Source organism: Myotis brandtii, unplaced genomic scaffold, assembly GCF_000412655.1.
Source record: "Myotis brandtii unplaced genomic scaffold, ASM41265v1 scaffold504, whole genome shotgun sequence".
Classification (NCBI taxonomy): Eukaryota; Metazoa; Chordata; class Mammalia; order Chiroptera; family Vespertilionidae; genus Myotis; species Myotis brandtii.
In genome coordinates, this window is record NW_005369217.1 from 2,003,611 (window position 1) to 2,024,295 (window position 20,685).

The window sequence follows — 20,685 nt, forward strand, 5'->3', positions numbered from 1 at the left end:
GTCCTCAGTTGCCAGCCCTTGCCGCGTGCGCCTCCGTACCTCTGCACTTTACTTCTGCACCTCCTCTGAGTCTCAGTGTGCTTTTCTCTTTCCTTCTAGTTGTAGAATTTCCACTCAGCCAGCCTTCCTGTGGTTCTGGATGATGTCCGTTTTGTCTTTTAGTTGTATTTTTGAAGTGGTTGTGCGAGGCAGCAATTTCCGGTGTTTACCTATGCCGCCATCTTGGTTTTAAGACATTATTTTTTAGTGCAAATGGCTGGTTGCTCACAACTAGCAAGAAGTAGTCAAATTACTGGAGCCTACTACTTCATCACTCCATATTTTGCTAATCAGCAAATCTTGGCATGAGAGACTAGAAGTTTTTAACAAATTTAACAGTGGTGAATGTAAAGTGCTGGCCTAGGTTTTATAGACTAACTCTAGTTCTAGAAGTCTAGAAGAAGAGGGCAGATGTAGCTTAATAGCAGTTTATTTGCCAAAAACTGGGAATTTCAGTTGTGTATGGCCTTGATGAGTCTAGGACAGTGATGGCGAACCTTTTGAGCTCGGCGTGTCAGCATTTTGAAAAACCCTAACTTAACTCTGGTGCCGTGTCACATATAGAAATTTTTTGATATTTGCAACCATAGTAAAACAAAGACTTATATTTTTGATATTTATTTTATATATTTAAATGCCATTTAACAAACAAAAATCAACCAAAAATATGAGTTCGCGTGTCACCTCTGACATGCATGTCATAGGTTCGCCATCACTGGTCTAGGATATAATGACCTGCAGTTAGACAACAACTGAAATTGCCTATCTAGGAAGGTGGAAACCACATCATATGATCAGCAGTTAGTAGTGTAAATGTTTTTCAGATACTTGCATAATTATAAAAGATGGATTAGTTGTCTCAATCCATATAATGCTGATGGGTAGCATAATATATCATAATATATGACCTGGGTCAAAGTTACTAGGCTTAAAATTCTGAGGAAGTGAATTTTGGCTTAATAAAAATGAAAAACTAAATAATTGGCATTTTAAAAAAATGTGGTTCTGTGAGTTAGTGCCTTGCCACTAAAATTACTCAAGGACAACAGGATGATTCCACGCTAGGGGTTCTGTCAAATGTATTTTGTTACTGCATTAGAATTTTGGCTGGATTATATCCAAGTCCCTTATAATCTTACCTTGAGGCCCGGTGCACGAAATTCATGCATGGGGGGTGGTCCCCTCAGCTCAGCCTGCACCCTCTCTAATCCGGGACATCCCTTTCACAATCCTGGACCACTGGCTCCTGCCTGCCTGCCTGGTCACCCCTAACTGCCCTCCTGCCCCTGCTGGCCTGACCGCCCTGCACTGCCCCCCAAACTGCTCCCTCCCTGCTGGCCTGGTCACTCCTAACTGTCTCCCCTGCTGGCCTGGTCACCCCTTACTGCCCCCCTGCCAGCCTGGTCACCCCTAGTCACTCCTAACTGCCCCTACCACTGGCCTGGTCACCCCTAACTGCTCCCCCCTTGCCAGCCTGGTTGCCCCTCATGGCCCCCCTGCCAGCCTGGTCACCCTACGCAGCCTGCTTGTTCAGTCACTTGGTTGTTCCTCACTAACCCCCCTGCCAGCCTGGTTGTAGGCAGCCATTTTATGAGGGTGTGATGGTCAATTTGCATATTACTTCTTTATTATACAGGATATTCTATCATTCTATAATATTCTTTTTTTAAAAAATATGCTTTATTTTCTTCAGAGAGAGATAGAAACATCAATGATGAGAGAGAATCATTGATCGGCTGCCTCCTGCATGCCCCCTACTGGAGATAGAGCCCACAACCTGGGCCCGTGCCCTGACAAGGAATCAAATCGTGACCTTCTCGTTCATGGATCGATGCTCAACCACTGACAACACCAGCCATGCTATAATATTCTTTGTGATATATTTGTAGGTCCAAATTCTGTAGTTTGGGAATTAAAATTAAGCATCTTTTTGTTTTGATCTTCTTAGTTTACAAATCCAAAATCCCATTGGTTAAGATTTCCTATATTTCTTATAAGGAAATTTCTAGAACTCTGGGAGACTTGAACTCTATTACATTCCTTGGCTTGTCATACACATTTACCAAAAATTATTATCCAATAGTTGTTTCCAATACTTTAAAATTATATGTAATAATCTCTGTTCTTTAGTATCTTTGAGTTATTACATAGCTTAAATGGGCTTTTTAAAATGAACCATTTATATTGTTCCTTATTTAGATTTTTTATTGGAGTCTTTGAAAATGTTTCATTATTAAAAATAAAGCAATAATCCATGCTGGGCTTTGTTGGTGTGTAGATGGGAACCTTCTCTTCGCATGACCCCTGACCAGGCTCTCAAGCATGCTTGGATTCATGATTCACGGAATCTCAAAACATGGCCCAGGCTCCAGACCCTGAGGAAACTCAATCTCCCTTTATCCTCTGAGGCAAGAAAAGACAAGGTTCAAGGGCATCACCATTTGGATAAAAAAGGTACTGCCCCTCAAATAACAAATCTTTTTCTCATAGTCCAGGAGGTAGGCATCTCTGGAGGATTGCATGTCAGCTTCTCTGAACTCAACCTTGGATAATTATTCTGGCTACATCACTACTGGCCTGCCACTTCTTACTTTTGGGATGTTCCTTTCAGGAAACTTGGTTGTAGCCCTTTTTTGCTACCTTGTTGTTAGGATTTTCCATTTTTCATCTTATCTTCAATTCCCTTTCTGCTACTTTTTTCCCCCACTGTGTCCTTTTCTGCAGCCCCATAATTACCTTTTGAATTTTTATCAGATCATGGAATTAGTATCTTTTATATACAAATAAACTACTGGTTATATACATGGTCATTGGAAGTAGACTGCCTGGAATTAAATTCAAGCCCTCTCATTTTCCAGGTGTGGGCCCTTGGGCAATTTACTTACCTCTCTGTATCTCAGTTTTTCCATTTATGAGAATAAGAGTTATGCCTTTTTTCTATGGTTGTGGAGAAAGGATCAAATGAATTAGTAAATATAAAGTCCTTAGAAGAAGGCCTGCCACATAGAATGTGCTTTATAAATTAATTGATTTAATATCATTTTGTCCAGAATTTTCCTGCTAATGGACAGTTAGAATTCACATTTGAACACTTGCTCCTTTGTCTTCTCTCTCCTTCAGCAGATGTGATTATCAAAGAGACCATACACAAAATAAAAGATGGCACCACCAAGCAGTTTCAAAATTCAGGTGATCAGCAGGGCTCTCTCCAGCATGCTGCTGAAGTTGTCCAGCTGCCTCACCTAGCAGAAGCTTCCAGTAAACCAGAGGCAGTTGTCAGGCCAGAGGAGTCCAAGACCTCCACAGAGCAACAAAGCAAAAACTCCTCCCCCAAGAACACAAGCATTTTACCACCTATTGTATGACCTCTGCTGAGGGCGTGTCCTGTTCCTTTTCACCAATGATTTGTATTAGAGACCACACTTATATTGTACAATACATAAGATTGTTGTTTTTAATGCATAAAGGTTTGTTTAAAAAACAAAACAAAACAAAACAAAACAAAAACAACTCTATTCACATGGCCAGTTGGCATGATTCCTGATATGAGGGGGTGGGAGAGAATGTCCTTGCATCTATATTCCCTCCTTATGCCCTCAACCAGATAAAGCAATGGGGGTGTGTTTGTATGGGTTTGTGTGTGTGGAGGGGATGTTAAACACTCAGTTATATCATCACTAATAGAACTCTAAAAATTTTTTTTGCCCATGACAGGATTCTTGTTTGAAAATGAGAGAAGCTGAATTCAAACTAGTTTAAGCAACAAAGGACATTTATTGGTTTATATAATTGGGCAATCAGAAGGGTATGTGTAGTTTCAGGCACAGCAGAATCTAGGAATTCAAACAAGTTCATAGGGCTCAGACTCCCTCTACATCTTAACCTTGCTTCTTTTTATGGTTAACCTCATTCTGAAGATAAGCTGTGCCCAGAGTTAAGATTATCATTATCATCCAATCAAATATGCAGTCTTCCTTGCTGCCAGGGAAGTTTTAGAAATGATTGGTCTTAAACCAATCACTATGTCTGAGATATTGGGATCCTTGATTGGCCAGACGGGTCACAAGTCCATACTGAGATGCTGGTGCAAGTGATAGCACCAAGTCTGATGCTTCTCTAGGACCACAATAGCAGGATGTGTTCGTCCACCCACCACTCCCATAGTCTAATTAAGTTCATTTACTTTTTTGCCTTTCTAGTCCTTAGCTAATGTGTACATAATCTCTATATGTTGTAATTTTAGTACCTATAAAATTTTACAAAAAACTCAAGATCGTAATGCCATAGACATGAAAAATATACTTGGCTTCATAGTTTTCCTTTTAATCACTGTGTAATATTCTATGAAGAGACACACCAGAGAACTGAAGCTATGGGTTTGCATAAAGTCAGGCAGGAAAGATAATACAGGGTGAAAATAGCAGAGGGTCAAGAGAGTCCTAGGAAAGATAAATATGCAAGTGGTTGACAAAAGTAGAGTTCCAAAGAGACAGGAAAATTAGAAACCAAAGGAGGAGAAAGTTTCTAGAAGGAAGGATCAATAATATAAAATTGTATAGGTCAGGATAAAAACAAAATGCTTTTTAAATGGGGTGATACGGACATTAACCCTTTGAGTGCCAACCAATATCCTAGAAACTATGCTAAAATTGCCAAGGCATTTTTGCTGATTTTACAGCAGTTTAGGAAAAAAATTATGAATCGCAAGTAAAAGTTACATATTCAAAAATTTAAGAAAACCTTTACTACATTTGTTTTCATCTTTAACATATATTGTTTGCTGATTGTTTTATTAAATACGAGTAGAAAAAAAATTTTGAACAAAACATATAATGTTAAACTAGAGGGACACCCTTCTCCAATATCTTCCACAAAATCGTCATCTTCACAGCAAGAATTGACATATTTAGTAATATCGTCATCACTAATAAAAGCAGACTTAGAACTGGACACTATTTCAAAGTTTTAGGGCTACAAAATCTGAGTAAACTTCATAAAATCGTAGTACCTGTAAAAAATTAGGCAGATAAATGCCAGTGGTCAATTTTAGAACTACAAACATTCGGCATCATAAGTAATCTGCACTTAGGTGCCATCTGTCAATAAAGAGTGAACTACTAGCATCTAATAGTGACACTGCAGGAGGAGCGCGATAGCACTCCCGGCACTTTTGGCGAAAGACAGGAGGAGCACGATCGCACTCCCCGGCAGTCTAGGGGTTAAGTCAGAGCAGTATCATGGGAGAGGTAACTTGTCCCATGTCTTATAACCAGGAAGGTACAGAACTGGCAAGAAATCTCGAGTCTTCTCGACCTATCTTCAACCATGGATAAAGTTGAGGTGGACAGTTTTGTCCTTGAAGCCAAATCCTTGATACTATAATTAGAATGATTTAGGTTGGACATTAAAAATATTTCCCAATTTGCATGGTTATAGAAGACTGAAATGAGTTGATAAATTCTGACTTCCTATATTTAGGGAACACTTTAAAGAAGGGGAGCTGCAAATTGTGACAGAATGGGGGATACATTTTCTTATGCTATCCATCTGATTATATTTTCATCCCTGAGATTTCTTTACCTTATTGCCCCATTGGTGCGGGAAGCCATCCATTGTCAATACTATCATGAGAGTGCATCAAGGAACACGGAAGGCTGATGAACCTTGAGCTTTAGCAGTGTTAAAGCTATGCACCAATTGTTCCATATTGAGATAGCGATGGCTTGAAGCAATTTCCTGACCTGATAGCCTCAAAGTAAATCTTTACTGATCTTTACTGACCTTTGAGATGGTCTGTCTGCTACCTGTTTGCTGTGCTTTACTGAGGGCAAGATGTGTATCTAAAACTGAATAAAAAGTGGATTGGCCAAAGTTTTGGTGTACTCTTCACGAAAGAGATACTCCTGGCCCCCAAAGCCTTCTAAATTCATATTTCTTGTCTAGCATTTTCATTTGTGTGAGGCCCCTTCTTCAGATCCTGAACCCCCACTGCAAAAGGTTGTGGCACATTGGATCCCAAGGAAACCATACACAGGAGCCCTTTAATGTAATTTTATTTTATTTTATGTCCTTGCTCGCATGGACAGGAAAATCTGCAAAATCCAGTGACTAGCATAAGATGACATGTCTTTGATGTGAGTGGGATGAAGATAATGTTAGGGCTCTGTGAGGATATAGAGAGGGGAGCTGTGGAAGTGAAAATGAAGGGAGGGGGCAAGGCTGGGCCCACTTCTGGAAAAGGGGAAAGCAGTGGGTGGGTTCCCATCACAAGTTCACCATCAGCCAGTCCAGCAGCTGCAGCCGTGTAACGTTTCCCACCGCCTCATCCAGCTGTCGCTCCTTCTCGTAGCGCAGCACTGACTGCAGAACCTCCCCTACGCTGCGTCCTTTGTCCACAGCGGCAGCTGAAAGTTGAAGTAGCTGTGGAAAGGAAAGAAAACAGTAGTGGAGGGCAGAACATCCCAGAACAGGCCAGAAAGGTTCTGCCAAGGCTAGAACAAGAGGTAGGTAGACTTGGAGAAACGTCAGCAGAAGGGATTCAAAGTAGATGTTGAGACTTCCTTAATTGTAAAGTTTACTGAACTGTTGTCAGAAGAAAGTTGGTTATATCACCTTCAATTTAAAAAGATATTAACATCCATCTGTTCATGATATGGAAAATCTAATTTCCTTCTAGACTAAAATCTTCCTGCTTCCAGTGGCTGTTTGGTCAATGGTATTCTTGCTTTCTAAGAATTCCAGTGTTTTTAAGTTTACGTAATATCATCAAGCAGTCCCCATCATTGTCCCAAGACCAACAAGGGCAAGAGAGAAATATGTTAAAGGACAATGTGGATGCTGTCCCATGCCCCACAGACAAGAGACCCCTCAAGTGTTAGAGAAGGATTGCAGTTCAAAGATCCATTCAACCTTCACTTGTCATAATCAGATTGCTTAAAACATCTTCATGAAGATGTTTCCCAGAGAGGTGAAGAGACTTGTCAGTGCTAGAAATTAGCAAGGGCAAAATTCATACCCAAGTCTCTGAATCAATGTTTAGTTTTCTTTCCAAGTATAAAATGAGAAAAAATATCCAAAGCAACTGTTCTAATATGAACATAGTAGATTGCCATTCATCTGGAATCATAGCAGCAACAAACTAAAGTAACCTAATTTTTATTTTGTACATTATGCACCTGACTCTATGATGAAAAGTCAAAGAGCAAGGAAGCAGGCCAATATCAGGAGCTCTTTCAGAAGGGAAAATTTCCATGTGAGAATTAAAGTACTTACAAATACTGTTGACACAAATGGAAACACAAAAAGTCTTGGCATAAAGAATAACCAAATGGAAATTTTAGAACTAAAACAAAAAATTCAACATAAAAACTCGTTGGATGGACAGAATAAAGATAGAGGAAAATCAGTAAACTTGAAGATAGAACAATGGAAATTAGCCACACTGAAAAACATAGGATTGATTAAACTTCAAAAAAGATTAAGAAAATAAACAGAACTACAGGGCCTGTAGGACAATACAAAATGTTTTACATTTATGTCACGAGAATCCTAGAAGAGGAGGAAAAGTGTGGTATAGAAAAATACTTGAAGAAATAATGGATGAAAACTTCCCTAACTTGCCACAAGACATAACAAATTTAAGAAGCTCAGTAAACCTGAATAAGATAAACTCAAAGAAATTCACTTTAAGACTTGTCATAATCAGATTGCTTAAAACAAAACAAAACAATAAAAAATCAAAAGCAGCCATAGAGAAATGCTATATTATAAGGGAACAACAATTTGAGTGACAACAGATTTATCAGAAACCATAGACACCAGAAGGATATGACATAGTAAAGCACTAAATGAAAAGAACTTTCAAACCAGAATTCTACATCCAGTAAAAATATACTTCAGGAATAAGAAAAATTTCAGGGAGCGGGCAGGGAGAAGTCAATGGGGGAAAAGGGAGACATATGTAATACTTTCAACAATAAAGAATTTTTTAAAATTTCAGATTAAAGAAAACTGAGAGAATTCATTGTCAGATAATATGTTCTAGTTCTTAAGACAAAAGGATAGTGATATCAGAAGGAAACTGGGAACAGTGAGAATAAATGAAGAACAACAAATAGTAAAAATTTCAGTTTTATAAAATACTTTTATGGTTGAAAGTAAATATAACATTGTATGAAAGTTTTTTAAATCTACATGGAGTAAATACATGAAATAACTAAATATAGAGGAAAGTGTAAAGGGGCCTAAATGGTAAGATGTCTACATTCCAGTTAAAGTGGTAACTATCTTACATAGACTGAAAAGTTAGGTATATTCTAATTCCTAGGGGGAAAAAAACACTACAAAAACTACACAAAGAGATATAGTAAAAATAAATTAAAATGGAATACTAAAAAATGTTTAAATAATTCAAAAGAAGGAAAATAGAAAGGAAAAATAGAACTAATATTAAAATAGTAGACCTTACTCCAAACATATCAATGATTAGAAAAATGTAAATGGTCTAAACACATAAATTGTCAGAATAAAAAATATATATGACCCACCCGGCAGTGTGGCTCAGTGGTTGAGCTTGACCTATGAACCAGGAGGTCACGGCTCGATTCTCGTCTGGGCACATGCCTGGGTTGTGGGCTCGATCCCCAGTGTGGGGCATGCAGGAAGCAGCCAGTCAATGATTCTCTTTCATCATTGATGTTTCTATCTCTCCCTCTCCCTTCTTCTCTGAAATCAATACATACATACATACATATATATGTATGACCCAACTATATGCTACCTACAAAAAACTCACTTTGAATGGTTAAATGATATAGGTAGGTTAAAAGTAAAATTACGGGAAAAGATGTACCACAAAAACACCTATTTAAAAAAAAAAGCTTGAATCTCAACATTTATGGTCAATTAATTTTTATGAAGGGAAAAATAATTCAAAAGGTCCAGATATCCATTTATCTTTTCAACAAATGGTCTTGAGAAAACTGCATATCCACAGGCAAAACAATGAATCAGACCCCTACTTCACATCATACACAAAATGAACTCAAAATGGATCACATACCTAAAAGTTGAAATTATCAAATATTTTGAAGTTAAAAAAAGAAGAAAATCTTCATAACCTTGGGTTGTGTCAATGTTTCTTAATCTGGCAATACTGACTCTATGGGCCAGATTATTCTGTTGTGGGGTTGTCCTCTGCGTTGTGGAATGCTTAGCAGCATCCTTGGCCTCTACCCAGTACACTCTAGTAGCAATCCTGCTGCTAGTTCTGACAACAGTATATAGCTCCAGACATTCCCAAATGTCCCTTGGGGGCAAAACCGCCTCCTCCAGTGGAGAACCAACCCACTGGGTTATGCAAAGATTAGCTACAACATCAAAACACAAGCAATAAAAAGCAAAAAGTGATAAATTAGATTTTACCATTAAAACTTTTGCTTTTCAAAAGACTCCATTAAGTAAAATAAAAAAAAAACATACTGAGAAAATATTTGCAGTATATTTGATAAATAACCTGTATCCAGAATATATAAAGAATTCTTGTAACTTTATAACAAGATGAAAACAACCCAGTCAAAATATGGACAAAAGATTTGCATAAACAGTTCAACAAAGAACATATATGAAGAGCTAATTAGCACATAAAAAGATGCTCAAATTAAATCCACTATATATACCACCATAATAGCTATAATATATAGTGTTGATGCGGATGTGGAGAAACTAAATTGTTGGTGGGAATATAAAATGGTACAACCATTTTGAAAAACAGTTTGGCAGTTTTTGAAGACATACTTACCACAAAGTGCAGCAATTCAACTCCTTGTTGCCCAAGAGAAAAGAAAATGTATATACACAAAAAACTTGTATATGAATGTTCATATTAACATTAATCACGGTAGCAAAAAAGTGGAAGCAATTCAAATGTGCCTTAATTGGTAAATGAATAAACAAAATGTTGTTTATCCATATAATGAAACACTATTCAGCAATACCAAGGAATGAACTACTGTTATATACAACAACATGGATAAACCTCAAAAACAAAATGCTAAGTGTGAATAGCCAGATGTAAAAGACTATATATTTATAGCTTCATTGTTTAAAATTTTGGAAAGGTAAATCTATGATAGAAATCCAGTTAATGGTTACCTGAGGCTGGGGGTACAAATTGAGAAAAAGAGCCTAGAAAATTCTGAGATAGAGAAATAAGGAGTCTAGTCCTATCAGATATTTTTAAAATTATAGAATGACAGTAATTAAAATGTTGTGCTAATTTAAATAGTATTAAAATAGTAAATAGTTAAATAATTCAATGAAACAGAAAAGAAAGTTCAGAAAAAGAACCAAAGGTAGGTATCCATCTGAAAAAAAATAAGAGATTGCATTCCTACCTCATATTTTATATAAAAATAAAAATCGATCAAAGTCTTAAAATTTTTAAAAAATACTGCGCATTGGAAGAAAACATGGGAAAGTATTGTTAATATCTCGGCGTAAAGAATGTCTTCCAAAATATGACATAAAATCCAGGAAAAATAAAAGAAAAAAGTGTCTTAGATTTGACTATGTAAACATTTAAAAAATTCTATATGGCATAAACAAAACACCAAAAGACAAATGATTAAAAACTGTATTTAATATCACAAAGGCTAATTTCCTTATACATAAAACTCCTACAGATCAACAAGAAAAGGACCAACAACCCAACAGAAAAATGGGCTGAAGGTATAAACAATTCATCCACGAAAAAGGGAATTCAAATGGCTCTTAAATATTAAAAAGATATTCACCCTCATTCCTAATAAGCCAAGTACAAAGGAAGGCAACACTTGGCAAAGATCAAAAGTTTGTCACTCACTGTTGATTAAAATATGGAAAACATGCATTTTTATATTGTTTTAGTAGATATGCAAATTTGGTGCAAGCTCTATGGAAGGCAATTTGAAAATATATATCAAATATACAAACAGAAAAAATATATATACAAACAGACATTTATGGTGATCTTGAATCCTTTTCTAAGTATTTAGCATATACAGATACATTTGAATTCTGTGCACATGGCATTGCATATAGTAGCAAAATATTGGCAACTGAAATGTCCATACATGGGAAAGTGGTTAAATACAGCACCTTCATACAATGAAGTAATATGCAGCTATTAAAAAGAATGCAGCAGCTCTATATGTTGCAGAACAGGATATACATGGTGTCCCCCCCAAAATGTATATATACTTTGAATAATTATTAATTTCAATGGGTTAAATCTGAAAAGAAAGAAACAACAACTGAGCTATCAGCTGTAAAGTGTGTATACATTTTTTAGGACACCTATATATATCTTATTATCATTTGAGACTTAAAATGAGATGCATACATATAAGTACTTACTTGTGTATGCACATGTATTTCTAAAAGGATAAGCAAGAAATTGATCACAATAGTTTTCTCCAGAGAGAGCAACAAGATGGGAGATAAGAATGAGAAGAAAAAAAACCCTAGTTTTCACTGTACATCCTTTTGTGCCTTTGGATTTTGAACTATGCACACATTACCTATTTAAAAAATGGATACAAATTTATTTAAAGGAAGTGGGCTCATGGACATCCCAGTGTTACTGGGTTCAAGTCAGCATGAGAATATTTGTATACATTAATTAAATCTCTTTCCCCCCAAAATTTCAAATCTATCTTTTGGGAAGTTTCTTTGATGTATACTTCATCCAACTGTTCTTAAAATTATACTGATATTCAACGAAAATTGCCTCATTAGTTGAAGTTTGGATGTCCTTTCCATTTTTTCCTTTAATAAAATAGATGACCGTCTTTATCTTTACAAATGGGAAAAGATGTTTGGGTATTGTGTGCTTGTGTGTGTGTACAGGGGAAGGACTACAAGGCTATTGTGCCCAGTTTAGATAAGTATGTTACAGACATTCTAATTCAAAATAATCTAAAACCAGAATGTATTTTATATACAATGGGTTGAATTAAGAGATGGCAATGGAACAAAAGCCTGTTTCACACATTGTACATATAAGAGCTATGCTTCTTTTTATATTTTTCATCAGTCTATAGCTTTTTTGAATATAGCCCCCCTCTATAAATTGCTGTTTTACAGACTTGTAAAACTGTAGCGACAGAGACACTTTACATTTTGCTAAGAACTCTTAGGAATATTTGTAGGATTGGAAAACTCGAATGTACACACAAATCACCTGGTGATTTTGCTAAATTGCTAAAATGAAGATTCTGATTCAGTAGGGCAGAAGTGGAGCCTGAGATTTTAAACTTCTAACAAGCTCCCAGCTGATACCAATGTTGTTGGTTCAAATAGGCCACATTTTGAGTAGCCTTCTCCAGATCAGGTATTTTCTTGTTTAGGTTTAGTGTACTGTAGCCTAATCTGGATGCTATCAAATCCTGTGTCTTCTCAGTCATCAGATAAGCCAAGTAACCCAGTTGCAAGGTTTTCTAATGCCACTTATTAAACAGACAAAGCCTATTCCTCCACATCCTCTGGTTTCTATGAGCATGAATTATTTTAATAAATAATCCCAGCCTCTTTTGCCACCCCTTACTATTTAATTGTTAACCACCATTGTTCCACTTTTATCAATTGAGACACAAGAATCAAAAGCCCTAAAGTGGTGTGTGTGTGTCTGGTGAGGATAGTCTCTATTTATTAATTCCTCTACAATAGCATGAGGCAGCAACTTGCGTAAGTGTTCATGCTTTCCAGACTCAAAATCTCCCTTCAGTGAGCAGTTCCAAGGCCTTATCTTTATCAGTAATAACAATGATAAGTTGATTTCCCATTTGCCTTATTCTTTTTATATATATAGTTTTACTGATTTTAGAGAGAGGAAGGGAGAGGGAGAAATAGAAACATTGATGAAAGAGAAACACAGATTGGCTGCCTCCTACAGGCCCCCTATTGGGCATTGAGCTTGCAACTTGGGCATGTGCCCTGACCAGGAATTAAACTGTGACCTCCTGGTTCATAGGTCAATGCTCAACCACTGAAACATGCCGGCCGGACCCATTTGCCTTATTCTTTAGTCTTATTTTTCCAACTGATTCAGAACTTAGGGCAAGGAGAAGAGGGATGCTATTTATCAAATCCCTTTAAATCCCCAATATCTCCTAGACAACCAGCTAAAAGAATAATGAAAGTTTTGAAAAGCTCATCAATCTAGATCCTTCATGCCACCTGCTCTCCTTTTTCCCCCTGCCCTTGACAAACCCCCCGCCCCCCCCCCCCCCCCCCCCGCCTTAACACATCCCTAGAGTGCTTCCCAGCAGTCCCTTCTCATTCGTTGGGCAATGCTGTCCTATCCAAAATTCAGCCTGAAGCTCTGACCTTAATCTGAGTCTTTTACCAAGTATCTTGGAGTTCCTCATCTATGCAATCCCACCAATATATGCAGAAAAAAGAATCAGATTTGATTTATCATATACCTCCTTCTTCCCCCTTTAAAGTGACTCTTATTGGGCAAAATATAATTTTATTTTACCCATTATTTCTGCCAAGAGGCATGATCTTCAAATTCTTACTGTCCCCATTCTTCTTGTGCCTATCTTCCCATTTAGAAAGAAAACAACTTAAACCCCCAACGAACCATTAATAAATATTTCCAAATTCCTCTGACTCTTCTTCCTTACCTTCTCTTGGATTCCTTCATCATCACCAGCAAAGTACAAAATAGGGACATTGAGCTCAGAGGCAGCTACCCATTGAAGTACGGCTTGGAGTTGCTTGTTCTGAACTGTATCAATTAGGTTCTGATTGCTGACAACCACTTTGGTTGATGCACACCCTTCAGGGAGCTGTCCCGATACACCTCTCAATTCATTATGGATAGCTTGATAGGCATTCTGCAAGACAGCCTCTGCTGTCCCTGTGCCCTTGACTGGTAAGCACTCATAGAAACTATCTGGGAAGGTTGAAGCTGGCCTGCTGGCATCCCCAGATTTATCATCTCCCAGCTCTGCCAAGGGAGAGTCACAGGACTTAGCAATAATGACACACAACTTCATCACTGAGTCCATCAGATGTTCTATCATCTGCCCATTCATGTGGCTCGTGACCATCTTGGCCAGCCCAGCAAGAGTACCACCAGACTCATCACCTTCACTCACTTTGATGGGACAAGGGGGTACAGGTCTTTCACATAGGTCTTCCTTTATTGGTTGTTCTGGCACCTTGGGTTCAGAGCTATAGTCATTCTTGAAAATGGTCTCACCAAGTAAATTCCTGATAAAGTTGAAGAAAACACTCATTAGATCCTTCTTCTCTGTTTCTTCTTGGTTACCTTCCATATGTGAAGACTTAAGGTTGGTCTCAGCAGAAACTACAGGGGACTTGTTGGTAGGAAAGTTGGTTCTACCAGCAGCTTCAAGGAAGCTCTGTGCATCCATGCTTCCTCCCTGGGCCAGGTGGTATTGAATCAGAAGTAATGCAGATACAAGCAGGTCCTTGGCCCAGGAGTCTGAATCACACATAAAATTCTCAGGGTTCTCTAGGTGATGCACAGGGGGGATGAAATTGCAAGTATCCAGAGGATATTCCAGCGGAAAGTCTGGAGGAGGGTCATACTGGTTGCTGGGAGTTGTTGCACTCTGAAAATCTGGAGGTTTTCCTTCTTTATTCTGACTTTTATGCCATAAACTCAGGCCCTCTTTGATAATGTGTTCACCCAAAGTTTCAACACAAGTCTTCTCTGGTTTGCATGGAGGAGAGTACATTCTTTCCTTCAATTTACCTTCAGATTTCATTGTTGCAAAATTTACCTTTTGGTTTTTAGGACCACCCATTCCTTTCATGGAGACCACGGAATAACTCTCAGACTTGTCCTTGGTTTTCCTGATATTCTCAGGAGGTTTCTTGGCAAACATCACACTGTATAGCTTCCACAGCATAGCATCCATAATATCTGAGGCCTTTTGGCTTCCATGAAAGAAGAGACTTCTTTTCACAGCCGAGACAAAGTCTGTATCAGTCATGAGGGTCCCTGTGACATTGTGGAGGTTCTTCATGAGGGAGTCAATGAGATCTGAGACTACCTCTTTTGCATGCCCAAGTAGTACCTTCTTCAGCAGGATGGTGGCAATGGTTGTGTCCTTCACTTGGATTTTCAGAGTCTTCATTATGGAGACCATCATATCAGACACCACACTGTTAGCATAGGTCATGATCTTTTGACTAACAGAAGTTGTAAAATCATCAGGCCTTTCTTGCCCTTTGAACATTTTTCTCTCCCCAGGTAAGGACCTTGCACCCTCTTTGGAATCACCTGCATTATGAGATTCAAACACTTCTTTATAGAAGAAAGACTTCTTAGAACTAGGTTTGCCATCTGGACCCTTGCATTCATTGATCTTCAGGGTGGTCTTGTATCTCAAATTTGAGGGACTCTGCAATGATTCTAAGACTCTGTCACCAGAGCCAGGAACCTTATCTGAGGTAGTATTCTTGGAATATTCAGAGACAGTCTCATTCACCAGCTCTGATGCCACCTTACTCAGGCTTTTGCTAGGGGGGGGTTCATCCCCCATGTACACTGACTGATGGACACATTTGTTCTCAGAGCCATCGATCTTTTCATTGATCTCCTTGCGGGCCATGGCTATGACTAAATTTGTGAGGCGGTTAGCATAGAAGGAAACTTCATCCACTGTACTCCCATTATCATCTTGGGCACTGGAACCTGGGAGAGGGTTTTCTTTGTGAGTCATCTCAAAATGAAATCTCCCTGCATTGTCCTTGTTGGTGGTATTGTAGTAGTCCACAGAGAAACCCTTCTGTGGGTCTTCTGAGTTGGTCATTTCCCCATCAGGTGAAGATTCTCCAGGCTTGAACCTAACACTTTGGAACCCTGCTGTAGTTTTTTCCAGGTCTTTGCGGAGCCAGCTGAGCACTCTGACAGGATCAGTTGAGGCTTCCTTAAAAACAGACAAGTATTCATCCGACTACAACAAAGTAAACATAGGGGATATTCAGGACAACTCAAAGATCAGTTACAAAAATGGTCACTTTGCTCAAGCCTGAACTCCTCTTCATCACAATAAAAGTAACCAATGTTTATTAAGTGCTTACTATTTATCAGGCACTGTTCCAACTATTTTGACTATTATCTCATTTAATATTACTCTCATAGTAAACTTAAATGTTAGAACTCTTATTATTCATAGTTTACAGAGGAGGAAATTGAAGAACTGAGAGATTTAGCTACTCACCTGAGGTTATACAGCTAATCATTGATGGAACAAGAATTCCCACGCTGGCAGTCTGACTCCAGAGCCCATGCTCTCAGCCATTGCATCTAACAACATGTATCCTTAAGATCTGACAGTTATCACATTCACAGCTGAATTAGCATTTGAATTAAAGCATATTTTTCTTGTATTAATGTTAATCGCTATTTCCTATGGTTAATCTGTTTTTATTTAGGTCTCTTATTACAAAATATAGTTTTCAAAAAATTATAAAATTCAAGGATAATTGTGCATAGTTAATCACTTTGCCAGGCTACACAAGCACAATCTGGATATGCTAAATGACTTCCGAAGGACTATTTAATAGCACTTTAAGTTAAAAATCTGATTTATAATTGAGGAGTTAATACCTGTGGACAATTTATTAGTTTTAAGGGAATACAGATTCTTTGGTGGACACTAGCTGTGATAAGCACATGCACATACTTATATGTTTATATTTTGTAATCTATAATCTTCATTTGAACACAAGCTAAAATAAGAATGTATATAAAATTACCCTATTCACTATCAAATGTAAAAGATCATTGTAATTATTGGAGTTATAGCTCCTGGAATAACAAGTATTGCCCATCTTTAAAGATTAATTTGGTACTTTAATTACCAAGTGTCATATAGTTACTAACTACTATTTGTTAAATACTATGTTTGCCAGGCATTGTGCTAAGTGCTTTACACACATTATTTAATTTAATCCTCATACACAGCCTGTAAGGTAGATATCACTCATCCAACTTCACAGGTAGGAAAACTGAGGCATAGAAAAGTCAAATAAATTCACTAGCATCTCACAGCTACTACGTTATGAGGGTTAGTTTTCAAATCCAGATCCTACTCTAAAATTGGTGCTCTACCCGCAGCTGTATTTTGATGACTTGGAAAGAAGAGGAAAGCAGTTGTACAGTCCTCTGCAGGGCTGGTTTAAGCTGCCTGTTGGCCACAGTGCTTGGTTCAAAGTCTTCCTAGTTGATTATCCTTATATGGGCACTATAGGGAAATTTTGTGCTTCAGTGGAAAACTATGCATAATTTATAGCATATCCTTCCACATTTTCTGATTCTAATTCTCTTAGAGCTATTTTACAATTCTGTAAAGTGTAGACAACTGATAGCAATGAGATATAATTGTTGTTTATACACACAATAATTTTGGCCAGGGAAGGATACATTGTAGAAAAGGTGCTTCCATTTGCACATTCACTTCAATATTCCTAATCTATAAATATGTCTTTTTTTCTTAGATTGTACTTTGAACCACACCAGTTCTTTGTTAATAAGTTAAATAAAATATCTAACATGAGTTTATTTTTATATATTTCTGAGAGTCATTATTTCACCTTTCTCTGAAAATGACCTTTTAACAGTTTTGGAAATCTTTGCCAAGATGTCTGACATGCTCACCTAACAGACATAAATGTCATCATGAGAGTAATGTACCAGGTGCTTCCTGGCCCTCAGAGATAAATGCCAAGTGGAAATGGAACTATGCAGGTATTCTGTTTTTCTAGTTTTAATTTTCTTCTCCACTAATTTTGATTTTCACTTTGGTTAAATAGTAGCAGTAATGATTAAGAAATTGGTTTTATTGTCTCGCTACTTGGTGATTCTTTAATGAATTATGGTTTATAGAGCTCTATTCTCTGTTGGGTAAGACACAACAGAAAATCTGTTTTGCTAGCATTTATTGCCTGTCTTAAAATCAATAATTTTGTGCCATTTGGAAGGAGAGGAACCCTTTGATTTCTGGACAGGTAAGTTTTGTGTTTCTGTTTTTACGTTTGACATATGGCTTAAAGTTTATTATTCTTAATTGAGATATAATTGATATATAAATTAGAATAGTTTCAGGTGTTCAACATAATGATTCAATATTTATATATATTGCAAAATGATCACTAATAAATCTAGTAACATCTATCACCACACATAGTTCAAATTATTTTTTCTTATGATGAGAAATTTTAAGATCTACTCTGTTAGTGAGCTTCAAATATACAATGCAATATTATTAATTATAGTCACCATGCTGAACATTCTATCCCAGGACTTACTTATTTTATAATTGGAAATTTGTATCTTTTAACTACCTTCACCCATTTTGTACCCCCAACCCCACCCCTCGCAACAATGAACTAGTTTTGTATCTATAAGTTCTTTCTTTTTTTCTTTAGATTCTACATATAAGATCATATGGTATTTGTCTTTCCCTCTCCGAGTTATTTCTCTTAGCATAATGCCCTCAAAGTTCATCCATACTGTTGCAAATGGCAAAATTTCCTTCTTTTTTATGGGTGAATAATATCCCATTTTATCACATTTTCTTTATCCATTCATCCACTGATGGACACTTAGGCTGCTTCCATGTTTTGTCTACTGTAAATAATGCTGCAAAAAACATAGGGATGCAGATATCTCTTCCAGATAGTGGTTTTGTTTTCTTCAGATATATACTCAGACGTGGAATTGCTGTTCATATGGTAATTGTTATTTTAAATATGTTTTCATGATTGATTAAATGAGATTAAATAAGATAATATGCACAAAATAACTTGTACACTTAATGTGGTGTCTATAAAATAGCTAATACCACTTAAATATTTCAAATAAAAATTAGACCTCAAAAGAGTTAAGAGAAGAGAGAAGCCAATAAACTTGATCTTTAGGGCAATGCAGTAAGACACAGTTAACTAGCTATAGAAGCACTAGGGGATGAAACCTGACTTTTTGCATGTATGGGAAAGTAGTACTCTGGGTGGAAAGAGAAGTTCTGAAAGACAGTATGGCTAGGGATGTGTTTTATGATTCATTCCTGTCAGACCAGGTGGGAAGTGTGGGGAAACTACTGAGCTCCTGTAACAAATCTTTCTTTTTTTTTTTAATATGTTTTATTTTTTTTTATTGCTTAAAGTATTACAAAGGGTATTACATATGTGTCCTTTTTTTCCCCGCCCTTGACAATTCCCCGGCTTCCCCTACCCCCCAGTGTCTTATGTCCATTGGTTATGCTCATATGCATGCACAAATCTTTTAAAAATTATTTTTCATAACCAAAGGTCAATAACAGGTGGGAACTTCCTAATGGACAGAATTTAGCTTTACAATGAAGATTTAGGGGGGGAAAGCTGCCCTTATGCATGCCTGAGAAAGTGACAGAGAAAAGGTGGTGGAGTCAGAGCAAAGACAGCATTCAAGAGATGGAAAATCAGGTTTCAAAGTAGATGCTAACCACCAAGAGGACCAACCTGATGGCCTGCTACTGCCGAGGTGATTTAGGGGAGACAAATGATGTGTAACACAAACTACCTGTATAATGCAACATGTATATCATGTCTGTGTACAACACACTATAGACACTGTAAAACATACAAAGGTGAAAGAAATATGCAATCTATTGTAGAGACAAAACATGAACATAAATATTATTAAATACTATGTGATTAGTGCTATAAAATAATTAAAAGAGATATATTTAATATGAGAAGAGGGACAGATAATTTTGGCTGGGTAACTAAAAATGAAGTGACATTTGAGATGAACTTTTAAGCATTTTGATAGTCAGATACTTAGGCTGGCAACAAAATGACAGGCAAAATCTATTATTTGGGGTAATGCTAGTTTTAAATCAACTCAGTGGTGTGACAAAATAGTGTCTTGATCACTTTGCTTAGAGAGGGCATTCAAAGAGCAGCTGTCTTTGCAGTGACTCGGGGACCCAGGTTCTGCTTTTCATGGTTTCACCCTCTCTTTGGCCTCAGAACCTTTTCTTCAAGCCTGTGTATGAGGAACGACAGAGACAGTAAAGGTCTAGATAGGAGGCTTTTGTGGTCCAGGCCTAGAAGTGACAAATATCACTTCTACCCATGATCCATTTGTCATTGTCTTTTGAAAGTTTGATTATAATGTGTTTCAATGCAGGTCTCTTCGAGTTCATCTTGAAGTTCATTGAATTGCATGGATGTTTAGTTTCATGTTTCATCAGATTTGGGAAGTTTCCAGCTATTATTTCTTCAAATATTCTCTCTGCCCCTTTCTCTTTCTTTTCTCCTACTGGGACTCCCACAGTGTATACGCTTGTTTGCTTGATGGTATCCCACAGGACCCTTTGGCTCTGTTCACTTGTCTTCAATATTTTCCCTTTCTGTTCCTTAGACTTAATACTTTCCATTTTCCTATCTTAAAGTTTGCTGATTCTTTCTTTTTTTTTTCTGTTTCTTTTTTTTTATTAAATCTTTATTGTTCAGATTACATTTGTTCCTCTTTTTTTCCCCCCATAACTCCCCTCCTCCCAGTTCCCGCCCCACCCTCCGCCCTCACTCCCCACCCACTGTCCTCATCCATAGGTGCACGATTTTTGTCCAGTCTCTTCC

The 20,685-nt window shown here is 37.4% G+C and overlaps 2 protein-coding genes across 2 annotated transcripts in view; one reads left to right on the plus strand and one right to left on the minus strand.

The window, feature by feature from the left end:
* DYRK4 (dual-specificity tyrosine-(Y)-phosphorylation regulated kinase 4) overlaps positions 1–3,529 on the plus strand; it is a 32,505-nt gene extending 28,976 nt beyond the window's left edge. Inside the window, exons 12-13 of the mRNA XM_005877014.2 lie at positions 2,318–2,493; positions 3,160–3,529. Coding sequence (XP_005877076.2) covers positions 2,318–2,493; positions 3,160–3,404 — 421 coding nt within the window. The 3' untranslated portion in view covers positions 3,405–3,529. The remainder of the gene's footprint in view (positions 1–2,317; positions 2,494–3,159) is intronic.
* Positions 3,530–6,081: 2,552 nt separating this feature from the next.
* AKAP3 (A kinase (PRKA) anchor protein 3) overlaps positions 6,082–20,685 on the minus strand; it is a 32,214-nt gene continuing 17,610 nt past the window's right edge. The window contains exons 6-7 of the mRNA XM_014548351.1: positions 13,707–16,013; positions 6,082–6,459 (exon numbers count right to left, since the gene is read on the minus strand). Of these exons, the coding sequence (XP_014403837.1) occupies positions 6,304–6,459; positions 13,707–16,013 (2,463 nt within the window). The 3' untranslated portion in view covers positions 6,082–6,303. The remainder of the gene's footprint in view (positions 6,460–13,706; positions 16,014–20,685) is intronic.